The sequence below is a fragment of the Rhincodon typus genome, chromosome 1 (genome assembly GCF_021869965.1).
Source record: "Rhincodon typus isolate 14 chromosome 1, sRhiTyp1.1, whole genome shotgun sequence".
NCBI lineage: Eukaryota > Metazoa > Chordata > Chondrichthyes > Orectolobiformes > Rhincodontidae > Rhincodon > Rhincodon typus.
This window is the reverse complement of record NC_063332.1, coordinates 114,511,858-114,534,924: the sequence shown is the minus strand read 5'-3', so window position 1 is coordinate 114,534,924 and position 23,067 is coordinate 114,511,858. Positions and strand designations below refer to the sequence as shown.

General features: G+C 42.0%; 1 protein-coding gene across 2 annotated transcripts in view; it reads left to right on the top strand.

The window, feature by feature from the left end:
- The window catches only part of LOC109912015 (bifunctional heparan sulfate N-deacetylase/N-sulfotransferase 4-like), a 149,745-nt gene that overhangs the window by 5,601 nt on the left and 121,077 nt on the right, over window positions 1–23,067 (top strand). For both annotated transcript variants that reach the window (XM_048598798.1, XM_048598789.1), the window contains exon 2: window positions 6,130–7,406. In XM_048598798.1, coding sequence (XP_048454755.1) covers window positions 6,426–7,406 — 981 coding nt within the window. In that variant the 5' untranslated portion in view covers window positions 6,130–6,425. The remainder of the gene's footprint in view (window positions 1–6,129; window positions 7,407–23,067) is intronic.

Here is a 23,067-nt window from a genome sequence, read left to right as displayed (position 1 = left end):
TTAACAAGTTATTTATTCTAGCCATATAAGTCAAAGATCACTGCATCAGCCCATGAGGCTAACCATCTTGGGAATGGGCCAGTGCATAAAGACACCAGCTGTATCTGTCCTTGACTGACACCAAATCCAGACCAAAGTGGCGTTCATTTCAAGTTTTAAATATATTTATATACCCACACATAAAGTGCCTACAGCTACTGATCACAATAAAATCTGCAGAAAAGAATGTGACATTTGTAAATAGGAAGAACGACACTTTGGAAGTAATCATGCAACACAGTTTAAACAAGTATGGAAATACCATATCCCCTGCCCAATTAGCAACTTTTCCTGGATATTAATTGTGAAGCAGGGAACAGACGGTGCTAACTCTTGCAGAACATTGAACAGTGAGATTATTGAGTGCTGAATCTAGGTTTTTCTCTCTTCTATCATGGGGTGTAAGCATTGATGGCAAGACCGGTCTTTACTGCCTTTGAGAAAATACTGTTGAACTGCCTTCTTGAACGACTGGCCCCAGCTGCAGTAGCGGCTCAGCAGGATGGTGTCATAGCCCAGACCCTTTTCAGTAGCCATTGCTTTTATTCGTATCTTGCTACCACATGTTGTGAATGGAATTGATGGATTACAGACAACTGTGATGCTGGGGACCTTAGAAGAAGGACTAGACTAGAAGGAGGACCATCCACCCAGTACTGATGGCTGAAGATCGTTGCAGAAGTTTTCAGCCTTGTATTTTGCACTGATGTGCTTGGATTTCCACCACTGATGATGAGGTTATTTGTGAAACTGGTTGTCCTCTGTTGCTCGTCACTTTTCAAGCTGATGTAATGGGCCTGCAGAGCTTCAACCTAATTTGTGAGTTGTGTGACCATTTAAGCCTGTCTATCATTTGCTGTTTATGCTGCTTGGAATGCAAGTCATCCTGTGTTGTGGCTTCGCAAGGTTGCCACCTCATTTTTAGGTGTGTCTGCTGCTGCATCTGGCATTTTTAACCCCCTTAGCCCCACTCCACACACTCTTCCTTGAATCAGGGATGTTCCCTGCCTGATGAGAGAATGAAGAATAGGCTGGGCCATGATGTTACAGACCTAATTGAATACAATTCAGTTGCTTTTGATGGTCCACATAACCTTGTGGATGCCCAGTTTTGACCACTGTTCTGACATTGTTCAAGTTTGGAAGTTTCTAGTGCCGCACAATACAAAGGAAGGTGGTGGATCTCTGTTGCCTCATTCCATGAAGGTTTGCTGAACCATGGATGTTGATGCAATGGTCAAGAAAGCACACTAATGTCTTTACTTCCTCTGAAGGCTAAGGAAATTCGGCATGTCCACAATAACTTTTACCAATTTTTATAGATGCTCGATAGAATGCATCCTATCCAGATGCATCACAGCTTGGTATGGCAACTGCTCCACCCAAGACCGCAAGAAGTTACAGAGAGTTGTAAATGTGGCCCAGTCCATCACAAAAACCAGGCATCCTTCCATGACTCAGCCTACACGTCCTTGACGCGGCCTACACGTCCATGACGCGGCCTACATGTCCTTGACTCGGCCTACACTTCTCACTACCTCGGGGTCAGAGACCCCTCCCACCCAGTTATACCCTCTTCCACCCTCTTCTATTGGGCAGAAGATAGAAAAATTTGAAAATGCGTGATTCAAGAACAGCTTCTCCCCCGCTGTTATCAGACTTAGGAATGGACCTCTCGTATATTAGAGTTGATCTTTTTATGCACCTTCTCTGTAACTGTAACACTATATACTGTAGTCTGTTCTATTACCCTGGTGTACTTATTAAAGGCACGATTTGTCTGAATAGCATGCAAAACAATATTTTTCACTGTATCACGGTACATGTGATTAAAAATAAATCCAATCAAATCAAGTAAGTCAGTCAAACAGTAGTGAGGCTAGCAGCAGGCAATATCTTATGCTCAACAGCACGACTGGGGAAGTGAAAGCTGCTGGTGGAGGGACAGGCACCGGAATTCCAAGATTATGGAGTGACTTAGACCACAGCTGAGTAATGTGGGACGAGGGTGGGAAGGCCTGCAGGGAGATTGTTGGAGGTGGGTGGCAAGAAGGGAAGGGGTATGGCTGTTACTGTCTCCCTCCCCACCTTTTCAATTGTAAGTTCCTCGATCTGGCAGTGATGCTTTTGAGTGAGAGGAGATAAAACCCGGTTACAGTCAGTGCTTTCTCCAAACAGGATTTCATCTGAAGGAGATATTGATTCACCAGTTGTGGGATGGTGGTAGGGAGCAATCAGCAGACCATTTCCTTCTGTGTATTTGACTTGATACCTTGAGCCTGCATAAGGCTGAAGTCAGTGTTGAGGCCTTCCAATGTTCTGCTGACGATTTAATTTGTCTTTTATCAGGCAGTTTCTGCAGTTGAGGACTCCCAGCATGAAATGGTGTTCACGTGAAAAAAAAACTGGCAAAGAAGTTGTCAAAATGTATTTCCCTACCTGCGTTCCCTGCAGGAAGCATTCTTTACTCAGATTGCTCACTTGCGAAATCAGCGTTTCTTTGTAACCATATCTTGGACCAAGTCATTATCATCAGTTTTATGGTTTCCTTACACAGGGCTCACAGAAGAAAATTTTACCAAGTGACTCCTGAGTGAACAGGAATGTCAGAGTGATTTATTACAAGGGTTTAATGGACTTTGAACGGTTACTATATCTGGCCTGTCTTTCCTTAATATTGTGTCTGTTTCCCTCCCTCTTACATTTATAAGGAGGATTATTGAATTTGGTGCTTGATGACAGAAATGAATGTAAATAGCAGATTGCTTTTAAATAGTTGTCATGAGACGCATTTAACTTAGTTGTCCAAGTCAGCTGACTGTGATGGGAAAATATAGAAATACTTCCTTCAGAATCTGGAAATATTTATACTTTATTGAAAGCTCAGATGGAAATTTGGAAATGGGGCTGGCAGTGCGGTTTTGGGCAGAATTTTGCCATCTTCGGAGGTGGTGAGAGACGTAGAAAGAAAGGGAAATAATTGGATGAGTTTACCCTCACTCCCTTCTCACTACCTCTACAGTTAGGATTTTTGGAGAAGGTCCATGGGCAACTTTCTTGACTTGCCATCAAGGCTTTTAAGTGGTGAGTTAAAAACCATATAAGGGCCTCATCTCACTGCCTCCACAATCGTCTGTCTACCCAGTGGGCTAGCGCCTCAACTGGGAAACAATGGGCACCTCCCTGTTGTTGTCACCAATTACCCCCTCCCCAAATCCCCAATCCTATGTGAAGAACTTAAAATAAACTTACCTTGTCCCCACTGGATCCCCCCCCCCACAGTAGAAGCCTTGACCAGCAGACCTTAGGACCCAGAGGCTGCTCACCTCTTATAGGCCATCTTGTGACCCATGTCACCAGTGGTAAGGCCTGTGTTAAAGCCAGATACTTCATCTCTTTTGAGATATTCAAGTGAATTACCTCTCTGGTGGGGGTAACATGTTAATTGCTACGAAGCGCATGCGCCTCGATTAATAGAAAAAAATGGGAAAACCATGCCCACATTTCATATGAATCTGAATTGAGGATTCTTCAGTTTCTCATGCACACCAAACAACCTTTACTTTGCCCTTGTAACAGGGATGTCATGTTGAGATCACCTTCAGTGCAGTAGCTCTTGGCAGTTTCATGTCTTCTGTCTGTTTCTGTATGAAAGAAAATGTACATACTTTTCACAACCCATACATCACAGGACAAAGGAAACATACTTAAACCTCTATTTGCCATGTAGGTTGTGAAGAATCTGTGGTTCATTACTTGTTCATTGCATCACATTATTATTTGGAATTGTTGAAGTCCTCTTTGTGAAGCTGGTAAACTATGGGTCAGATTTTTCCAAGGACTGGCAGTCCCAGCAGATTGCCACTCCACTCCTCCCTTTTTTATGAAAGGAGGGAGCTGCATTTGTGCAAGGAGTTTGCAGTAAGGGCTGCTTCAGCAATGTGGAGCCGTCCTTCCATTCTGACAGTTATTTCTTGTCCCGAACTATTAGGGGGAGTCAAAACACGCTCCCCTTTCACAGCAGTCAGCTGTTGCATTCTGATATTTAAAAGCCTAGATTCACAGGCAGCTCCTTTTAAAAAGCTGCTGTCAAATGATAATGTATAAAATTAGCGTGATGTTGGGGTGCTGGGAGAGTAATGTAGCAGATAGGCAGGGTGGGGGAGGGATCAGGTAAGTAGGGTGCTAGCTGTATAGTCTGTCAGCTTGGTAAGGGGGAGGGGGCCAGGGATTAGGATGCCAAATGGGTATGGAGTAGGGCACCAGGTAAGCAGGATGCTGAATATGGTGCAAAGTAGGAAAGGGTTGATTGCTAAGTTGGTAAAGTGTTCGGGTGCAAATTGGTCAGGGGACCAGGTAAGTGAAGCTTAGGTAGGTCAGAATAGATGGGAGAAATCATATCCAGCAGGGATGGGGAGGATGGGAATCAGGTCTGGGGTGGGTGTGGTTCTGACAGGGGAAAGGATAAATGTGTCAGTGGTGGGGAATGAGAGGTAGATGTGGAGAGGGTGAAGGGATGAAGGTATCCATTGGCAGGTGAAGGGAGCAGTTGGACATGGAATGAGGAAAGGGGACAGGATATCAGCTCCAGAAGCAGGGAAGCAGTGGTTGTGTGTGGAGCTGAGGAAAGGGTGGTCTGGTTCTGATGGATGTCAGTTTTAAGCTCTTGGGGGATTATTGTTGGTGGTTTGTGTGTGACGGAAGAAACACAGTTAACGTTTTGGATCCGGTGATCCGGTTCTGAGAAAGGGTCACTGGACCCAAAACGTTAATTCTGTTTTTTGCCTTCACAGATGCTGCCAGACCTGCTGAGCTTTTCCAGCAACTTAGTTTTTGTTCCTGATTTACAGCATCCGCAGTTCTTTCGGTTTTTACTCCAGGCATAGAAGAATTGTCCAGCGGAATCTTCAGTTTCTTGGGCAACTTTTTTGTAGTGGGCTATGATGAGGGATATGCAGGATCACTACTTGTAACTCCCATCTGTGCTGGAATAAAGATTCTCAGGCCAGTGGAAAATCCGGGCCTATATTTTGTCTTAATTTTATTGAATGATTGATCTGGTAAGTAGAAGTAATGATCGACTTTATTTTCCTCAAAGCTCAAATTATATATGGAGTAAATAGCAAATACAAAACAAGACCACTACCAAAAGTGGGTAAATATCTGTGCTAAGAGATAGATACTAATGGAGAGGAAAAAAATTACAAAAAAGTAGGAGCTAAATTCCTGTTGTGATTGGCAGTCTGGTTATCATTCAAAAGAAGGGCAAGGTCAGCAAAGTTAGATGTTAGATGTGAAAAATAATCATTGAAAGATTTATGAGGGAAATGAGAAACATGTGATAAGCATCCGTTTTAATCCTAGTTACAATTATCAGTCTTCTCGCTTGATTTGTCTCCAAATATTAACTCCCTTCATGCAACCCATCTTCCAATAGCAGTCTTCCTTACATGAATGAAGCCCCATTATCAATGCCATAATGAGTCTATGACTTTAATCATATCTTTATGTGAAGAAATTAAGCATATATAAAACCTACTCGTGTCAGAATCATCTAAGACAAAAATGAAAGTAGTTAAAATCCTGATGCCCTCAAGTGGGTGACCTGCTGTAACTTTAATGCTGTGCATTTTCTTTATTCTATTAATATCTTCTCATAAAAAGTGTTAGGACTAACATTTGTGCCTGACTTTGAAAAAAAAATTGAGAAATAAAGAGAAAAAAGCAACTTTATTTATAAGGGCATTGTTTATAAACATTAATAACACACTTAAACGTACAATTTCAAAGGGATGCACTTTGATGGAAACACTTTCACAATGATCAGAAGGCAATGCTGTTTTCCTTCCTTACAAAACTAAGCAATTTAATTGCTCAATTTGAGGAAAAATAGTGGTAAATCACTGCATGTAAAGTTAAATTGGTGTTAAAAGTAATCTCTTTGGCATATTGTGGGAAGAGTAAGTGTGTTTTATAGACTTTTGCTGGTTCCTAATTGGCCTACATCAGGCAAAAATTGGAGTACTTGTGCTTTATCAAAATAGCTTGTTCTGCCTAACTTTTTTTTTAATACTTCTTTTTTCCTAACAGACATTTTCAGCAGTGAAGGTGCTTCTGCCCAGGTTTGGTACTTCTCCAAAGGAAGATGGAACAATGTCCAGATTCAACTAAATATGACCAATAATCTTTGGTATAATCGGCTGAAGAAACCCAGAAGAGAGCCGAGCCAAGTGCTTCACCCTGTCAGCTTTGATGAAGAACAACAGTAATTTTTTCTGCAATGGTTACATGAGCTGCGGTGACATCCTGGCAAAAGTTGTTTGTATTCTGCCCTCTGTTGAATCATAGAAGGGAACAAAAAACTGGAAAAGGTGATAAAACAAAACATGAATTTTTTCATTAAGTTTCGGAGGCATTTGCGAAGGATGGTAATCTTACTAGCCGCCTTTTGCATGGTGAGTGTTATTATATCAGCTTATTACCTGTATTCTGGCTACAAACAAGAGCTGGAACTTTCTAAGCCAACTCCAGAACAAGATTGTGGAGATCTCAAACTCCTACCATACAGATTGTTTGAAATGAAAACTGCAAAGCCCATTGACACATCGAGAGCAGACCCTATGGCTCTGGTGTTTGTTGAGAGTCAATATTCACAGCTTGGGCAAGAGATTGTGGCAATTTTAGAATCAAGCCATTTTCAGCACCACACTGAAATTGCGCCTGGCAAAGGGGACATCCCTGCCCTTACAAACAAGGACCGGGGAAGATATGCACTTATTATATATGAAAACATTTTGAAATATGTGAATATGGACTCCTGGAATAGAGAGCTGCTGGATAAATATTGTATGGAATACAATGTTGGCATTATAGCATTCCACAAAGCTAATGAAAATAGTTTATTGAGCTCACAGCTGAAGGGCTTTCCCTTAAACTTACACACCAACCTTGCGCTTAAGGACTGTTGTATAAACCCACGGTCACCTTTACTGCACATCACCAAAGCTAAAGAAGTTGAGAGAGGCCCATTGCCAGGAGAGGACTGGACTGTGTTCCAGTCCAATCACTCTACCTACGAGCCTGTGTTGCTGGCCAAACCAAGATCCACTGAAAACATTCCGCATCCGATCACGGAAGAAATTCTGCACGCCACGGTTGTTCAGGATCTGGGGCTATATGATGGAATTCAGCGAATTCTCTTTGGCAACAATCTGAATTTTTGGCTGCACAAACTTATTTTTGTGGATGCAATCGGTTTCCTTTCAGGGAAGAAATTGTCACTCTCTTTGGAAAGGTACATCCTGGTGGATATTGATGACATTTTTGTCGGGAAGGAAGGAACAAGGATGAATGTTAACGATGTAAAGGTAAGGACAATACTTCAATGCATATAAGATTCTGCCCTTGATTCTGTCTTTAAAAATATTTGTGTTCATTATGTTGTATTGTCACAAAAATGAATGAGCTACTGAATACATACTGTGTATAACCTTTTAGAGTAGCATGGTTACATTTACCTTGAATAAAATTTCCTGCTAGTTTGATATACTTTGGCTACTAAAACCATTAGCTGTTGCTGAAGAATCTATTGGACATTGGGTACAGCACTGGTAATGAAATAGAATCTCTATTTCTAGTATTTTCTCCTTACCTTAGCATGGTATAGCTGAAAGAAAGTGTTGCGCCTCACTTAAAAGGAAGATTCGTGGCTGATGAATAACATAAAAGCAGTGACTTACAATTATCCTTGGGACGTTCAACCATTTTAACTTGTAACTGTTTTACAAGAGCAAATCACCCATTGTCCAGAAAAGGCAACTGATTTTTATTGCCCTGATATTACCTGTGCAACAAAGACAAAGTATCAGCCCAGGGTAAGTGCTTTACATGTGGATGCTGAAGAAGCCATATTCAACTTAGGTCTTTGCTAAAGTAACTGATTTCAACAGCAATAGGGTTCAGTGTGTTGCAAGTGGCGTTTTGTTTTGCATCTGGAAAGAGAAGACAGGATAATTGGGCTGAATTTTACAAGGCCTGGTATAAAAGCCACATGTACTTGTTTGACTTATCCTGCACTCATTTAACAGCTGCTGAGCCTTTAGTTAGTTTGAGACTGTGTGCAGTTCTGGTTGCCCTGCCATTGGAAAGATATTATTAACTTGGAGAGGATTCATAAAAGATATGCCAGGATGTTGCCAGGAATGGAGGGTTTGAGTTATCAGAATAGGCTGGGACCTATTTCCCTATAACGTAGGAGGTTGAAGGCTGACCTTGTAGATATTTATAAAATCAAGAAGGACATAGATAAAGTGAATAGCAAGGGTCTTTTCCCTAGGGTGGGGGAGTTCAAACCTAGGGGGCATATTTTTAAAGTGAGAGGAGTAAGTTGAAAGAAGGATAGGAAGAGCAACTTCTTTACACAGAGAGCAGTTCGTGTGTGCAATGAACTGCCAGAGGAAGTGGTGGATGCAGGTGCAGTTACAACATTTAAAAGACATTTGGATAGGTACATGAATAGGAAAGGTTTGGAGGGATATGTGCCAAATGCAGGCAATTGGGACTAGTTTAGCTCAGGAGCATGGTTGGCTTGGACTAGTTGGACTGAAGGGTCTGTTTCCGTGCTGTAGGACTCTGTGTCTCTATGAGAGGGAGCCTCTGCCCCTGGCTGAGAGGAAGTCCAGCATTTGAGAAGTGCCAGCCAAGCAAGTGGCCCACTGAACTCTTGATCCAGCTGTGCCACCTGAAGTAATGGCCACTGCTGAGACTGCAGGCAATACCTTGAGCAAGAGGAGCCATGGATCCTGGTAAACAAAAATTCACGCTCTTGTTGGGGCCATGCTAATTGCCCCTGGTGAGAGTGGTGTGGAGCTATGGTTGGCTGGACGCTGTGAGTGGATCGGGGGAGGAATACCTTTGGGCTTTTTGATGGGCATCCCTAGTGTAGTCACCATGCCGCCAGCTTTCACTCAGTGGTTTAGTCCATTTCTGGAAAAAAAAGTCCCGGAGGTGGCAGAGGATGCCTTTAAGTGGCTACTTGGGTTGTCCAGTGGAGGCAACAACCCACCCAATGTCCAAATACCTCCCCAGGGCCAGATAAGGATAAGCCGGCAATGGGTGTGCTGCTCCCATGATACCCAGTTTGTTTTCCACAATTCCACCTGCCAACATGCCCAAGGGAGAGTATAAAATTCAACTCCCATTGTCAGTCAGAGACTTCTGTTTGAATACATATGGATAATAACATACAAGAGCACAAGAAATAGGAGTGGGTAATACCAAATGGCCTATTGAGTATGTTCTAACATATGCAGTCAATACAATCTTGGCCTTCAACTCCAGTTTCCTGCCTGCTCCCCTTTCCTTTGATTGTCTTAGAGACCAATAACCTGTCTTTCCAGCCTTAAACATATTCATTGATGGAGATTCCACAATGCTCTGGGTCACAAAATTCCAAAGATTTACACCCTTTTGTGACGATATTTCTCCTTATCTTAATCCTAACTGAACAGCCCTTTGCCCTGAGACAGTGCTGTGCGATTTTAGATTCCCTGACCAGAAGGAGTAATTTCTCAGCATCAAATCTTTCAAGCATCTTGTATGCCACAACAGCAGAAAATATCAGTTCAATTTACTAAACCTCTCATCATAGTCCCATCCCAGGGACTAATTTAGTAAAGCGAAGCTTCACTGTACCATCTCCAGTGCAAGTATATTTTTCTTAAATGTGGAGACCAAAACTGCTTACAGAATGCCATATATGTGCTCACTAAAATCCTGTACAAATGCAAGAAGACTTCTTTATTCCTGTGTTCTAATCTCCTTACAACAATGGCCAGCATGCCACCGGCCTTCTTAATGGCATGCAGTATCTGCACGATAACTTCCTGCAGACCTTGCAGAAGTACACACAGGCTTTTTGAAAATCAATGCCTAAAAAGTTTCAAACCTTTGAAAAAAGTCTGTTTTCTATTCTTCTGACCAAAATGAAAACTTTACACTTCCCTACATTGTAATCCACTTGGCATTGTGTTGCCCACTCCCTTAACATGTATAGATCTCTTTTCAGCCTCTATGTAGCCTCCCCACAGCTCACATTTCCACCCAGCTTTGTATCAACAAACTTAGATACATTACTCTTTGTCTCTTCATCTAAGTTATTCTTATAGGCTGTAAATAGCTGACACCCCAGCACTGACCTTGTGGCACTTCAGTATTCACTACCTGTCAAGTTAAAGATGCCCCAGTATGCCCACTCAGTTCTTCCTGCCCACTAATCATTTGTCCATCCATACTAATATATTACCCCCAACTCCAATGAGCCCTTGTTGTGCCTATTAACGTTTTGTGCAACATCTTAATGCACGCTCTTTGGAAATTCAGGTATACTATCTATCATTCCCTTTTATCAAGCTTACTAGTTAGATTCTCAAAAAAACTCCAATAAACATGTCAAACAATACTGCTCTTCAGTAAAATCATGCTAAGTTATGTTAATAATGCTATGACTTTGGAAAGCATTAAGACTGCCTTAAAAGTAGATTCCAGCATGTTCTGAACAATTGATTTTCAACTAACTGCCCTGTAATTCCCTGTTTTCCTCCTCCCTACCTTCTTGAAAGTATAACATCTGTTAACTCTGAATCTGATGGGACCATTCTCAAATTTAAGGAATTTTGGAAAATTATAGCGAGCACACACTATAATTTACCAGGGTTCGATTCCACCCTTGGGTGACTGTCTGTGTGGAGTTTGCACATTCTCCCTGCGTCTACATGGGTTTCCTCCAGGTGCTCCGGTTTCCTCCCACAGTCCAAAGATGTGCAGGCTAGGAGAATTGGCCATGCAAGATTGCCTGTAGTGTTCAGCGATGTGTAGATTGGGTGGGTTATAGCGGGATTGGTCTGGGTGGGATTTTCTGAGGGTTGGCGTGGACTTTTTGGGCCGAAGAGCCTGTTTCCACACTGTAGGGATTCTATGATTCACACTACAATCTCTACATGTACACCTTTTAGAACACTAGGGTGTGGGATACTGGCTCTTGGAGATTTGTTGGATGTTAGTCCCTTAACTTTCTCCAATATTTTGTTTCAATTGATATTAATTTCTTCACTCCCTTTAGCCCCTAGAATACCATCCATTTCTGAAATGTATTATATGTCTTGTGCTGTACAGAGAGGCACAAAATATTTATTCAATGCCTCCGTCATTTCCTCATTCCCATGGTAATTTTTCCTGTCTCTGTTTCTTAGAGATCAACATTTACTTTCACTATCCTGAGTCAGAAATATATCGCCTTTCCTTCACTGTCATTGCGTCAAAATCCTGTAACTCCCTCTCTGACAGCATTGTGGAGCTACCTACAGCACATGGACTACAGTTGTTCAAGACAGCAGCTCACTACCACCTCCTCAAGGAGAAACTAGGGATGAGCAATAAATGCTAGCCCAGGCAGTGACCCCTACATCCCACTACATGATTAAAAAAAAACAACTTTTCAAGCAATGTTTTTAATGGCTGCTGCAAACCTAAATGAAAGCACTTACAGCAGAGGTAGAGGTTGTATCATTATGTCAAGCCAGCAAGGCAATATGTACAAATGCATTTCTGTAAATATCTTCTTTACATGAAAAAAATGCATGCACTTCTATTTGTAGCTACAACTTACTTAAGTTACCTAATACCTGTAATCAACAACATGTATCCTTCATTCTTAAAACTGTGTGTCAGTTCTAATCATTTTCACTTTCATTAATTTCCACACATGCATTGCACACACATTCTTTATGTCAACCAGGTCTTCTACATGCGCAATTGCGTTGTTTATTCATCTCATACCTGGCTCATACCTTTTCATCTCTAGGAAGGGTCATTCCCATGGCAAATAGTTGCCATGGTAACTGCTGTTGTCCATTGCCCTTGTTAGGAAATGAAGGAACTCTGGGACTAAAGGGCATTCTAAACAATGTGCAGTTGGTGACATTATATCTTCAAACTACACCTTCAAAATCCGCAGTCTCTCCTGCCTGAGTTTTCTCCTCCTCCTTGAGGTTTCAAATGCAGTAGACCTTGTTGTACTGTTTCCCAGCATTGGCAATAGGGTTGCTCCTCTTATTTGTTTGGGCTACTTATTCAGTTTTGGAGCAGTTTTACAGCTTCACCACTGTGCCTAGAATAAATTCCAGTCTGTTTTGTATCTCTGTTAATTTCCATAGCAGCAACTAGTGGAACCTTTGCAGCAATTCTGACTCACCAGTCAGCACATCAAAATTGCAGACTTCAATTCTACTTTTTTCCTGCTGTGTTTTATTTTTACAGTAGCTGGGTCTCTGTGAACTCTGAAAATCCACACTATTTTGCTGGTCCAAATCATAAGTCTGACCAAATAAGGACAAATTTTTGAAGGAATTTGTGAAAATGGGGCCCAGACTTTAAGTTGTTGCAACTTCAAAGCTTCATTATTTCCTGGTTCCCTTTGGGACTTGTCCACTTTTCTTGCCTTGTCACATTAAAATCTGTCTTAATGGATTTCTAAGTTTTTCAGACTTCTAAAGAAAATATATGAAAATATATCAAGTAAGGAGAGAGGCAGAAAACAAGAAACATCAGGCCAGTTAGTTTGATGCCTGGCATGGGCAAGGTGTTAGAATTGATCAGTAAAGAGGTTATAGCTGCACACTTACAAAAACTGAAGGTAATCAGGGAGAGTCAATATGGTTTCATCAAAGAGAAATCATATTTAACCAATTTATTAGACTTCTTTGAAAGAGTAACATGCTGGGGATAGAGGGGATGTACTTGGATTTCCAGGAGGGATTTGATAAGCTGTCACATCAAAGATTATTGTGGAAAATGCAAGTTCGTAGCATTGATGTAAAATGTTGGGATGGAAGGAAGATTGGCTGGCAGAAAACAGACTGCATACATAAATAGGTCTTTGTCTAAGTGGCAAGATGTAACAAGTAGAGTCTATGCTGGAGCAGCAGACTTGTACAATTTACCAAATGACTTAGATAATGGAGACAAAGTCATGGTAACTAAATTAACAAATGATGCAAATATAGGTAGAAAAGTATGTTTTGAAGTAGTTATACAGTTTTCAGATAGATCTGGCAGATGGAGCATGATATGGAAAAATATGAAGTTGTTCAGTTTGGCAGGAAGAATAAAAAAGCACTTGTATGAAGAAATGCAAAGGAATTCTGATGTGCAGAAGGATCTAGGTGTTCTAGTGCATGAGCCATAAAGAATCAGTATGCAGGCACAGCAAGTAATCAAGAGCAGGATAAAGAGGCTGAATAATCAACTCCACTTAATTCATATTCTTTTAAAATAACTTTGCTTGGGGGTTAAGAATACAGTTGCCACCTTTCCTGTCTTAATAACTTTTAAACTCGACAGTTATTTATTAACATTGTTTCCAGGACAGATTAATTTGTTTGTGCCCTAAATGAGCATTCCATTTATAGTAATCCAGTCAAATCATTTTTAATATTGTTTATGTGCATTGCTTTAGTTTTGACTATTGACTTTGAAGCTTATTTTTGCTGCTAGTACAGCTAGTCTATCAATCCTGTTCTCCATATGTGGTTGCTTATGCTATAGAATGATCAGTAAAACTTAAAATCATTCAATGGCTATCTCGACAACTAGGCTTTGTTCTTCACATTGTCTGAAAGAAGCAAAAAAGGCAACAACAAACATCTGAGATAACAAGGTGTAGAGCTGGATGAACACAGCAGGCCAAGCAGCATCAGAGGAGCAGGAAAGCTGACGTTTGGGGTCTAGACCCTTCTTCAGAAATGGGGAAGGGGAAGGGGAAGGGGATTCTGAAATAAATAGGGAGAGAGGGGGAGGCGGATAGAAGATGGATAAAGGAGAAGATAGGTGGAGAGGAGACAGACAGGTCAAAGAGGCGGGGATGGAGCCAGTAAAGGGGAGTGTAGGTGGGGAGTTAGGGAGGGGATAGGTTGGTCCAGGGAGGACGGACAGGAAAAGGAGGCGGGATGAGGTTAGTAGGTAGGAGATGGGGGTGGGGCTTGAGGTGGGAGGACAGGTTAGGGAGGCGGCGACAAGCTGGGCTGGTTTTGGGATGCGGTCGAGGGAGGTGGGTGAGATTTTGAAGCTTGTGAAGTCCACATTGATACCATTGGGCTGCAGGGTTCCCAAGCGAAATATGAGATGCTGTTCCTGCAACCTTCGGGTGACATCGTTGTGGCACTGCAGGAGGCCCAGGATGGACACGTTGTTCGAGGAGTGGGAGGAGGAGTTGAAATGGTTCGTGACTGGGAGGTGTAGTTGTTTGTTGCGAACCAATCATAGGTGTTCCACTAAGCGGTCCCCGAGCCTCCGTTTGGTTTCCCCATGTAGAGGAGGCCACAACGGGAACAGCGGATACAGTACACCACATTAGCAGATGTGCAGGTGAACATCTGTTTGATGTGGTATTTGTTTTTGGGCCCGGGAGGGGGGGGGGGGGGGGGGGGTGGGGGCAGGTGTAGCACTTCCTGGGGTTGCAGGGAAAAGTGCTGGGTATGGTGGGGCTGGAGGGGAGTGTGGAGCGGACAAGGGAGTCACGGAGAGAGTGGTCCCTCCGGAAAGCGGATAAGGGTGGGGAGGGAAAAATGTCTTTGGTGGTGGGGTCGGATTGCAGATGGCGGAAGAGTCGGAGGATGATGAGTTGGATCCGGAGGTTGCTGGGGTGGTACGTGAGGACGAGGGGGATTCTGTTTTGGTTGTTGTTGCAGGGAGGGGGTGTGAGGGATGAGTTGTGGGAAATGCGAGAGACAGGGTCGAGCACGTTTTCGACCACTGTGGAGGGGAAGTTGCGGTCCTTGAAAAATGAGGACATCTGGGATGTCCGGGAGTGGAATGCCTCATCTTGGGAGCAGATGTGCCGGAGGCGAAGGAATTGGGAATAAGGGATGGCCTTTTTGCTGGAAGGTGGGTGAGAGGAGGTATACTGTAGGTAGCTGTGGGAGTTGGTAGGCTTGAAATGGATACCGGTTTCCAGGTGGTTGCCAGAGATGGAGACAGAGAGGTCCAAGAAGGGGAGAGAGGTATCAGACATGGTCCAGGTGAACTTAAGGCTGGGGCGGAAGGTGTTAGTGAAGTGGATGAACTGTTCGAGCTCCTTGTGCGGCGCTGATACAGTCATCGATGTAACGGAGGAAGAGGTGCACCTCCCAGTTGCGAACCATTTCAACTCCCCCTCCCACTCCTTGAACGACATGTCCATCCTGGGCCTCCTGCAGTGCCACAACGATGCCACCCGAAGGTTGCAGGAACAGCATCTCATATTTCGCTTGGGAACCCTGCAGCCCAATGGTATCAATGTGGACTTCACAAGCTTCAAAATCTCCCCCAACCGCAACCCAAAACCAGCCCAGCTCATACCCGCCTCCCTAACCTGTCCTCCCATCTATCCGCTCCTCCTACCTCAAGCCCCACCCCCATCTCCTACCTACCAGCATCATCCTGCCTCCTTGACCTGTCCGTCCTCCCTGGACTGACCTATCCCCTCCCTAACTCCCCACCTACACTCACCTTTACTGGCTCCAACCCCGCCTCTTTGACCTGCCTGTCTCCTCTCCACCTATTTTCTCCTTTATCCACCTTCTATCCGCCTCCCTCTCTCTCCGTATTTATTTCAGAATCCCCTTCCCCTTCCCCTTCCCCATTTCTGAAGAAGGGTCTCAATCCGAAACGTCAACTTTCCTGCTCCTCTGATGCTGCTTGGCCTGCTGTGTTCATCCAGCTCTACATCTTGTTATCCCAGATTCTCCAACATCGGCAGTTCCTACTATCTCTGTAACAACAAATATCTCCTGTCTTACTCCAGTTTCCCCTTCAAATGGTCAGTTTGCACAATGATGGGTTTGTATGATTTTTGATTTTGATAATATTGGGCTCCAGTATTCCACAGCATTGCATCAACTTTTAAAAGACATTTTAATGTTTATCATCAAGTGCCTGTTCAAAATCTACAAATCTCAAAACTGTAAGGCAGAGAGGAGTTTCAATCAATTTATTGTTGCACTGTAGCACAGTACTTATTTGGTCATTGTATGATTGTGTTTTTAGAAAGCAGCCTGTTTGACTCGTGTCGAGTTGTCACATTTTGTCTTCAGTTTTTCAATGGTACTTATTTTTAAAAGCTTTCCCTGGTACAGAGTGTGAGACAATATTGTGAACACATTTCTCTGTTCACTTTATAATTTAGTCATGTTTCCAGTCTCCAAATATTCTCTTTCCTATATCTTCTTGGAAGGTTGAATAAGTATTTCAGTAGAAGTTCATACTTCTCATGGTATGCTGACCTGGGTTTTTCAACTGTGGTTGAAGTGGTTACAAGTTTAAGCCTTCGTTGAGCAGAGAACCTTTTTGACGCTGCTGGAGGTGTCACTTTTCAAACGAGATGTTAATCCAGTGTGGATATCAGAGATTTCATGGTATTGTTTCAAGATGAGCGGAGGAATTCTCTTGTCAGCCCAGGTAACATTTATCATTCAAATAACATCTAAAATAGATGAGTTGGCCATTTACTTTATTATAGTACATGAGACCACGCTGTGCAGAAATGAGGTACTGACATTATTACATTACAGCAGTGATTGCCCTTCAAAAATTTGTTCCAAAACACTGAGAAAATTGAGGTTGTGAACAGTGCAGTGTAAAGTCAATCTTTCCCCCTACTTTTCAGTTTCTTTGATTCATTCTCTGTTAGGTTTGTTTCTATGTGTTTGTACTGCTGCAGTCGAAAGAGATTGGTTACAGCCAAATTACCCGTCCCTTGAAACGGTCTGATTGTTCTTGCAACCGGTCATGGTGAATTATTTGGGCTGTTCCAGTTTGTTCTTTTCTACAATTGGAGCATCTACGCAACGTTTTTATTAAGATTCAGTTTGACTACCATCACAAGGCCATTGAACCACTTGCAGCTATGCTGGCAAGTCCTTGGGGTCAATCTTAAGGAGCTAGACCTCGAGACCAATTGTCTTGTCATTCCAAGAGTATTCAAACGTGGCCTTTGCTCTGGTCTCTCTTTTCCTGTCAATTTCCTAGACTGCGTCTTCCAGGGCTAGGAACCTGGGAACCTTCTTTTGGTTGATGCTCTTTCTCCTCACAGCCAAATATTCCACAGTCAATAGCAGCCTCTGTGAAATGTGCGCACTTCCCATTTAAGAGGTGCAGGTTAAATGAAACATATTATCCATACTCGCTGCTGAGCAACTGTTGAGAACTCGGCTAGCCAGCAGTTCAGTAGCTGAAAGCTACACCCATAGGGCAAAGTTTGCATAGTGTCTGCCTTAATGCAACTGGGTGCAACCCCTGTGCTCAAAAAAAGAAGCAATCCAATTTGGTGTATTTTAAGTTTAAACCTGAGACAATGTGTATGTCAGTAGTAGCTTGAGCCTGTATCTGTTCCTTTTTACACAATGACAAATAATGATCTTTTCAGTACCCAGTTGATATAGAGGCAGACTACTTCATGTTTACTGCTGTGATCCAATGATATCCCTGTACATTTGTGTGCCATGTTTTGAGGGAAAGACACTTGCATCAGTGAAAAGGGTATTTAAAGTGCCGGGCTCACTGCAGTGTTCGTTTAACCTACTGTTTACTTTCATTTATTAACTGCAACCATTGCTGTCATATCTAATTGTATACATGCTAATGCCTTTATTTACTATTCTGTGCTTAGTAACAGTGGAATTTTTGAAGTTTTTTTTGTCCTATTTGCAAGATAGTCACTTTGTTAACAATGTAAGGCAGAATATGGGCTGCATCTGTTCATACTTTAGTTCTTGTTTAGCTGTATTTGGCCATTGACAAATCCACTGTACCTCTGGGGATTATTCATTGAATAATGGATACCAAGTGAAGATAATAAAACTGAAAACTGCAGACTTTGAAACAATATGAGCTTAAGTCTCACATTTCTAAATTACCATTACTTTTCTATAATGAAAACAGGAAATGTTGGAAATATCGGATGGATCAGACAGTATCTATGGGGAGAGAAATAGTGAAGGTCTTGGGTTTGTTACTTTTTGTTGAACAAAAGGGCAAGAAAAGGTGGTGAATTTAACTCACAAAAATGGCTCAATTGGGATCAGCTGATGTTAAGCACAAATTATAACAATCTCAGCCCGAACGCAATGCAAACTGTCTATTTTGAGGTGGAGCATAAGTGAGATGGGGACAATCTGCTGTAGGTAACCATTCACTATAAGAATGAATTTGTGAACTTCATTCCTAACCTGTCATACAGCTTAACCCTGGTCAGTTGGGTTTGACAGGATCTGGAAAAACCTGACAACTCACAGGAGACAATAACATCTTTGTGGAGAAGGTATGTTTCCCCCTGTTCAAAATGCAATTGACTTACCTGCTCCTCTGCTGTTTTGAAGTCTTCCAGCTTCTTTGAGCTTCTTTCCTCCAACCCCTAACACCCTAAGCCCAGACCTCTATGAGGCCTTTTATCCATCCAAAAACCCTAACTCCCTGCCATACTCCCACACTATCTGCTACTGAAGCTAGGAGCCAAGTCTTTCAGGGATCCTGTTGAAAATAAAAATTTTCAAATCTATGAATTAAAATATGGGCTTGTGAATGTTAATCCTGTTAACTCTGTTTCTCGGTGTACAGATATTGCCTAAACTATTAAGTTTTGCCAACATTTCTTGTTTTTATTCTAAAATTCCAATATGCACAGTATTTTACATTTTAATATGTTTACATTTGGCTTTCTCTAGTGGTTCATTTGCTCGCTGAGCCACAAATACCAGAAAGGTGCCAAGTTTGAGCATTGAGAGTGATTCCTAGTCATGACAACATGAAGTTCCTGCAATTTCCTTCCTTCATTGTTGAGTTTTGACAGTCAATGTTGGCAGAAGACAGCATGATGAACAACATGACTGAGGGGCCAAAGCAGTAAGGCATAACTACTCCTAATTAATACCCAGTGAGTCATGTTAAAAAATGCTGGGCATCGATGTGGGATGATGACATGTTTTGGTTCCTGTGGCAAGAAGGTTTACCATGAATGTGCCAGTACACCGTGATAAGGCTGAAGTTTGAAAAATGGTCACTTGGGAGGTACAGGAGTGCAGAACTGTACAAAGTATATTTGGAAGAAGTCAGAAAAAATTGAAAAACTGCAGTTTGAGAAAGCAGCTCATCGTCACCTTCTCTAGGACAATTACGTACAAGCAACAAGTTCATGACTTGCCAGCAATGCCCACATTCCCTTGAACAAATAAAGTAAAACAAAAGACATTTGAAAATGTCTATTTTCTTCTTAGAATCCCTACAGTGTGGAAGCAGGCCAACTGGCCCATCGAGTCCACTCTGAATCTCTGAAGAGCATCCCACCCAGAACCACCCCCTGTAATCCTGCATTTCCCATGGCTAACCCACCTAGCCTGCACATCTTTGGACTGTGGAAGGAAACTGGAGCACCCAGACGAAACCCTCACAGACACTGGGAGAATGTGCAAACTCCCTTCAGATAGTCACCCGAGGCTGGAGTTGAACCCGGGTCCTGGCACTGTGACGCAGCGGTGCTAACCGCTGCTCATCAATCTAATTCGAGGCTTCAGATGAATGAAGCTTGAGCATTTAATTTAATGTGAATTTCAGGTCAGTTTATTATGGTCTTGAAATCTCTCTGGGATTAGAGTAAATAAACCTTCAATAAAGTATAGCAACTGAAGTCATCCAAATGTAAAGCTTTACAGATGATCATATTTCTGCAGTTTGAATGTAGTAAAGTTGATGTTTCTTGTTCAGTAGTCAGTTTATTAAATATAGTCCATTGGGATGTGGCAACCTAGTCGTATTATCTCTGGATTGTTAATCCAGAGACCCGGTAATGTTCTGGAGACTTGAGTTCGAATCTCGCCATAACAGATGGTGGAATTTAAGTTCAATAAAAATTTGGGAATTAAGAGTTTAATGATGACCATGAATCCATTGTCAATTGTTGGAAAAACTCATCTGGCTCCGTCCTTACCTAGTCTGGCTGACATGTCGCTTCAGACCCACAGCAATGTGGTTTACTCTTAACTGCCCTCTGGGTAATTAGAGATGAACAATAAATGCTGGCCTAGACAATGATGCCCTGATCCTGTGAATGAATAAAAAAAAGTTTAGTTTTTCCAAAGTATCACACTGACCAGTAGGAAACATTCCTTTCCTTGGAGTCTAGCAGAGGTTAAATGGAAAGTGAGAAAGAGCACAAAGGATTGTGAGAAAGCAGGCAACAGTGACATGCATACTGCAGAATAAAAGATAATGGCAGCAAAATTGGATAATCTACCAAAATAGGCATAAAATTTATGATCCTTGATTACTCATACATCTTCCTTACAATTGAGGCAGAATTCAAATTTGGTGCTGCTTAATCATCTACATGAGAGGACCCTTCAAACCACTGCAAAACACAATGAGTCTAAGTCAGTAGGAGCCTAACACCCAGTAAAGTCAGTCTGTCCTTCTTAAAATCAAATTACACCTCTTAAAGGGGAGGTGATGCAGTTTTGCATCCAGCAGGTTTTTTAACTGATGGAACAATGCTTATATTAGCCCTTGTAATCTAAGAAATGAGGCATAGATATAGTATGTTGAAGAATTCAACAGGCGTTAATTACAGCTAGCTGTTGTATACAAATACTACATTCACAGGCACATCATTAAGCTATCCAATGACAATTGAGCAGCACGCATCTAGTGGCATTTCATGCTTTAGGCCATCCAAGAAAAGATAGAACATGAGACTTTTGCACCCTCTTTATACCTGTATCATGTTATGATACAAGAATGATGTCATGAGTATGTCTCTTAAACATGTAGTAACATACAAGATATAAAAGAACTGAGGTGTATTCCATTTGGAGTATGTGCTAGAAGTGACCAGGGAAGACATTCTGAGTAGAAAGAAGTATGACTAACAGTGCAAAAAGGGAGACAACTGGCATCAATACCCCCAGAAGCCACATTGCAGACCTTTGTGGAGAATGTGGACTGGAAGAGAATTTTCTCCAGGGGAGCAGAAGATTCCCAAGGTAAATATTGCACAGGCAATGGAAGCAAAAAATGTTGGAAACATTCAGCAAGTAAAAATGCATCTATGGAAAGAGAAAGATAGGGTTAATGATTCAATTTGATGATATTGTACAAGAAAATATTGCAGATGAACTCTCTTTAAGGAAATACAGGCCAAAGCCAAAAGAGAAGTGGAGAGAAACAGGAGTCTGTGAGTCGATAGAAAATACGGGATGGTTAAATGACAGAATTGTTGTTGGTGTGTTATAGATTAATGTAGCAATGAGAGAAATTAAAGAAAAAATATGAGTCTAGAAAATGCATGAATAGTTACAAGAGAGTTGTAGAGAGAAAGAGAAGCAAATCATCTACATGAGAGGACCCTGGTAAAGCAAACAAAGCACCGTTAATTCAAGAATTGGATAAGAAAATATGAACCAGGAAAACCCATAAGTGTGGACTACCTTAGCAAACATGCAGCATGAAATCACCATCTCAAAGCCCACCCCATATCCCTCTATTCCCAGTAAATCTGCTGCACTCATGCTACTTCGCCAGCAGCTTGCTGTGCCAGTGAAAATAGGAGCTGTGGTTGCAGAATGCAATTGTTGTTAAGACCAGAGGGATGCACAGTGCCTCGTAGAAAGATGAGGAGTGGTTCCTTGAGCTTGTACTGAGTTACAGTGGAAAAGTGTAGGAGGGGAACGAGAAAGTAGATGGAGAGTTCAACTGAAAGTGACAATTCAGTGTTGTATGTGCAGATTGAAAGGTGGTATGAAGCAAAGCCATCACTGTACCTGCATTTCATCTCTCTGTTGTGGAGGAGATCACAGCTTGAGCCTAAATTGGAAGGCTCATACTCTGACATAGGATTGTTGAAGTGCTTGGAACATTCAACAGAGGTAAGGAAGGAGGTAAAAGTTTACACCTTGTATCTTCTGTTTCCTGAAGACCAGTGTAATTAACAGCTATTTCTAAAAGCTATGTTTAAAAATTCTAGTTAGTGACTTTGAAAATCTTTAAAGTAAATAATTATGCCACAAATCATAGGGCATTATCACCCTTAGGTGAGGTTGTTGACTTGCTCACTGGGCTGGCTTGTTTTTTCAGACGTTTTGTCATCATGCTAGGTAACATCATCAGTGAGGCCTCCGATGAAGCGATGTTATTCTACTCCGCTTAGAATTTATACTGTCCGGTCCATTATGGTGAGTACTGTCATTTCCGGTTTTGTTCTGTATGGGTTTGTATGTGGGATCCAATTCTAAATGTTCTCAACCCATAATGCAATCGACAAACAGAGAGAATTGGACTCCATATACAACTCCATACAGAACAAAACCGGAAATGACGCTACTCACCATAATGGACCGGACAGTATAAATTCCAAGTGGAGTAGAATAACATCGCTTCATCGGAGGCCTCACTGATGGTATTACCTAGCATGGTGACAAAATGTCTGAACAAAAACAAGCCAGCTCAGTGACCAAGTCAACAACCTCACCCACAACCCGAGCTACAAATCTTTGCTAAAACTTTAACTATCACGCTTAGACTTTTAAATTCTAAACTGTGTATTGCAAATTCTGCAGTTCTGTTTGTCCAGTTATAGGAAGGATATTATTAAATTGGAGAGGATTCAGAAAAGATTTATCAGGATATTGCTAGGACTGGAGAGTTTTGAGTTATGCGGACAGGCAGGGTAGGCTGGGACTTTTTTTACTCGCACATAGGAGGTCGAGGGGTAACCTTATAGAGGTTTGTAAAACGATGAGGGCCATAGATAAGGTGAATACCAAAGGTTTTTCTCCGGTGGCGGGGTGCAGGATTCAAAACTAGGAGACACATTTTTAAGGTGAGAGGAGAAAGATTTAAAAGTGACCTGAGGGGCAACTTTTTCACACAGTAGGTGGTTCGTATTTGGAATGAACTGCCAGAGGAAGTGGTAGATGAAGGTACAATTTAGAGATATTTGGACAGGTA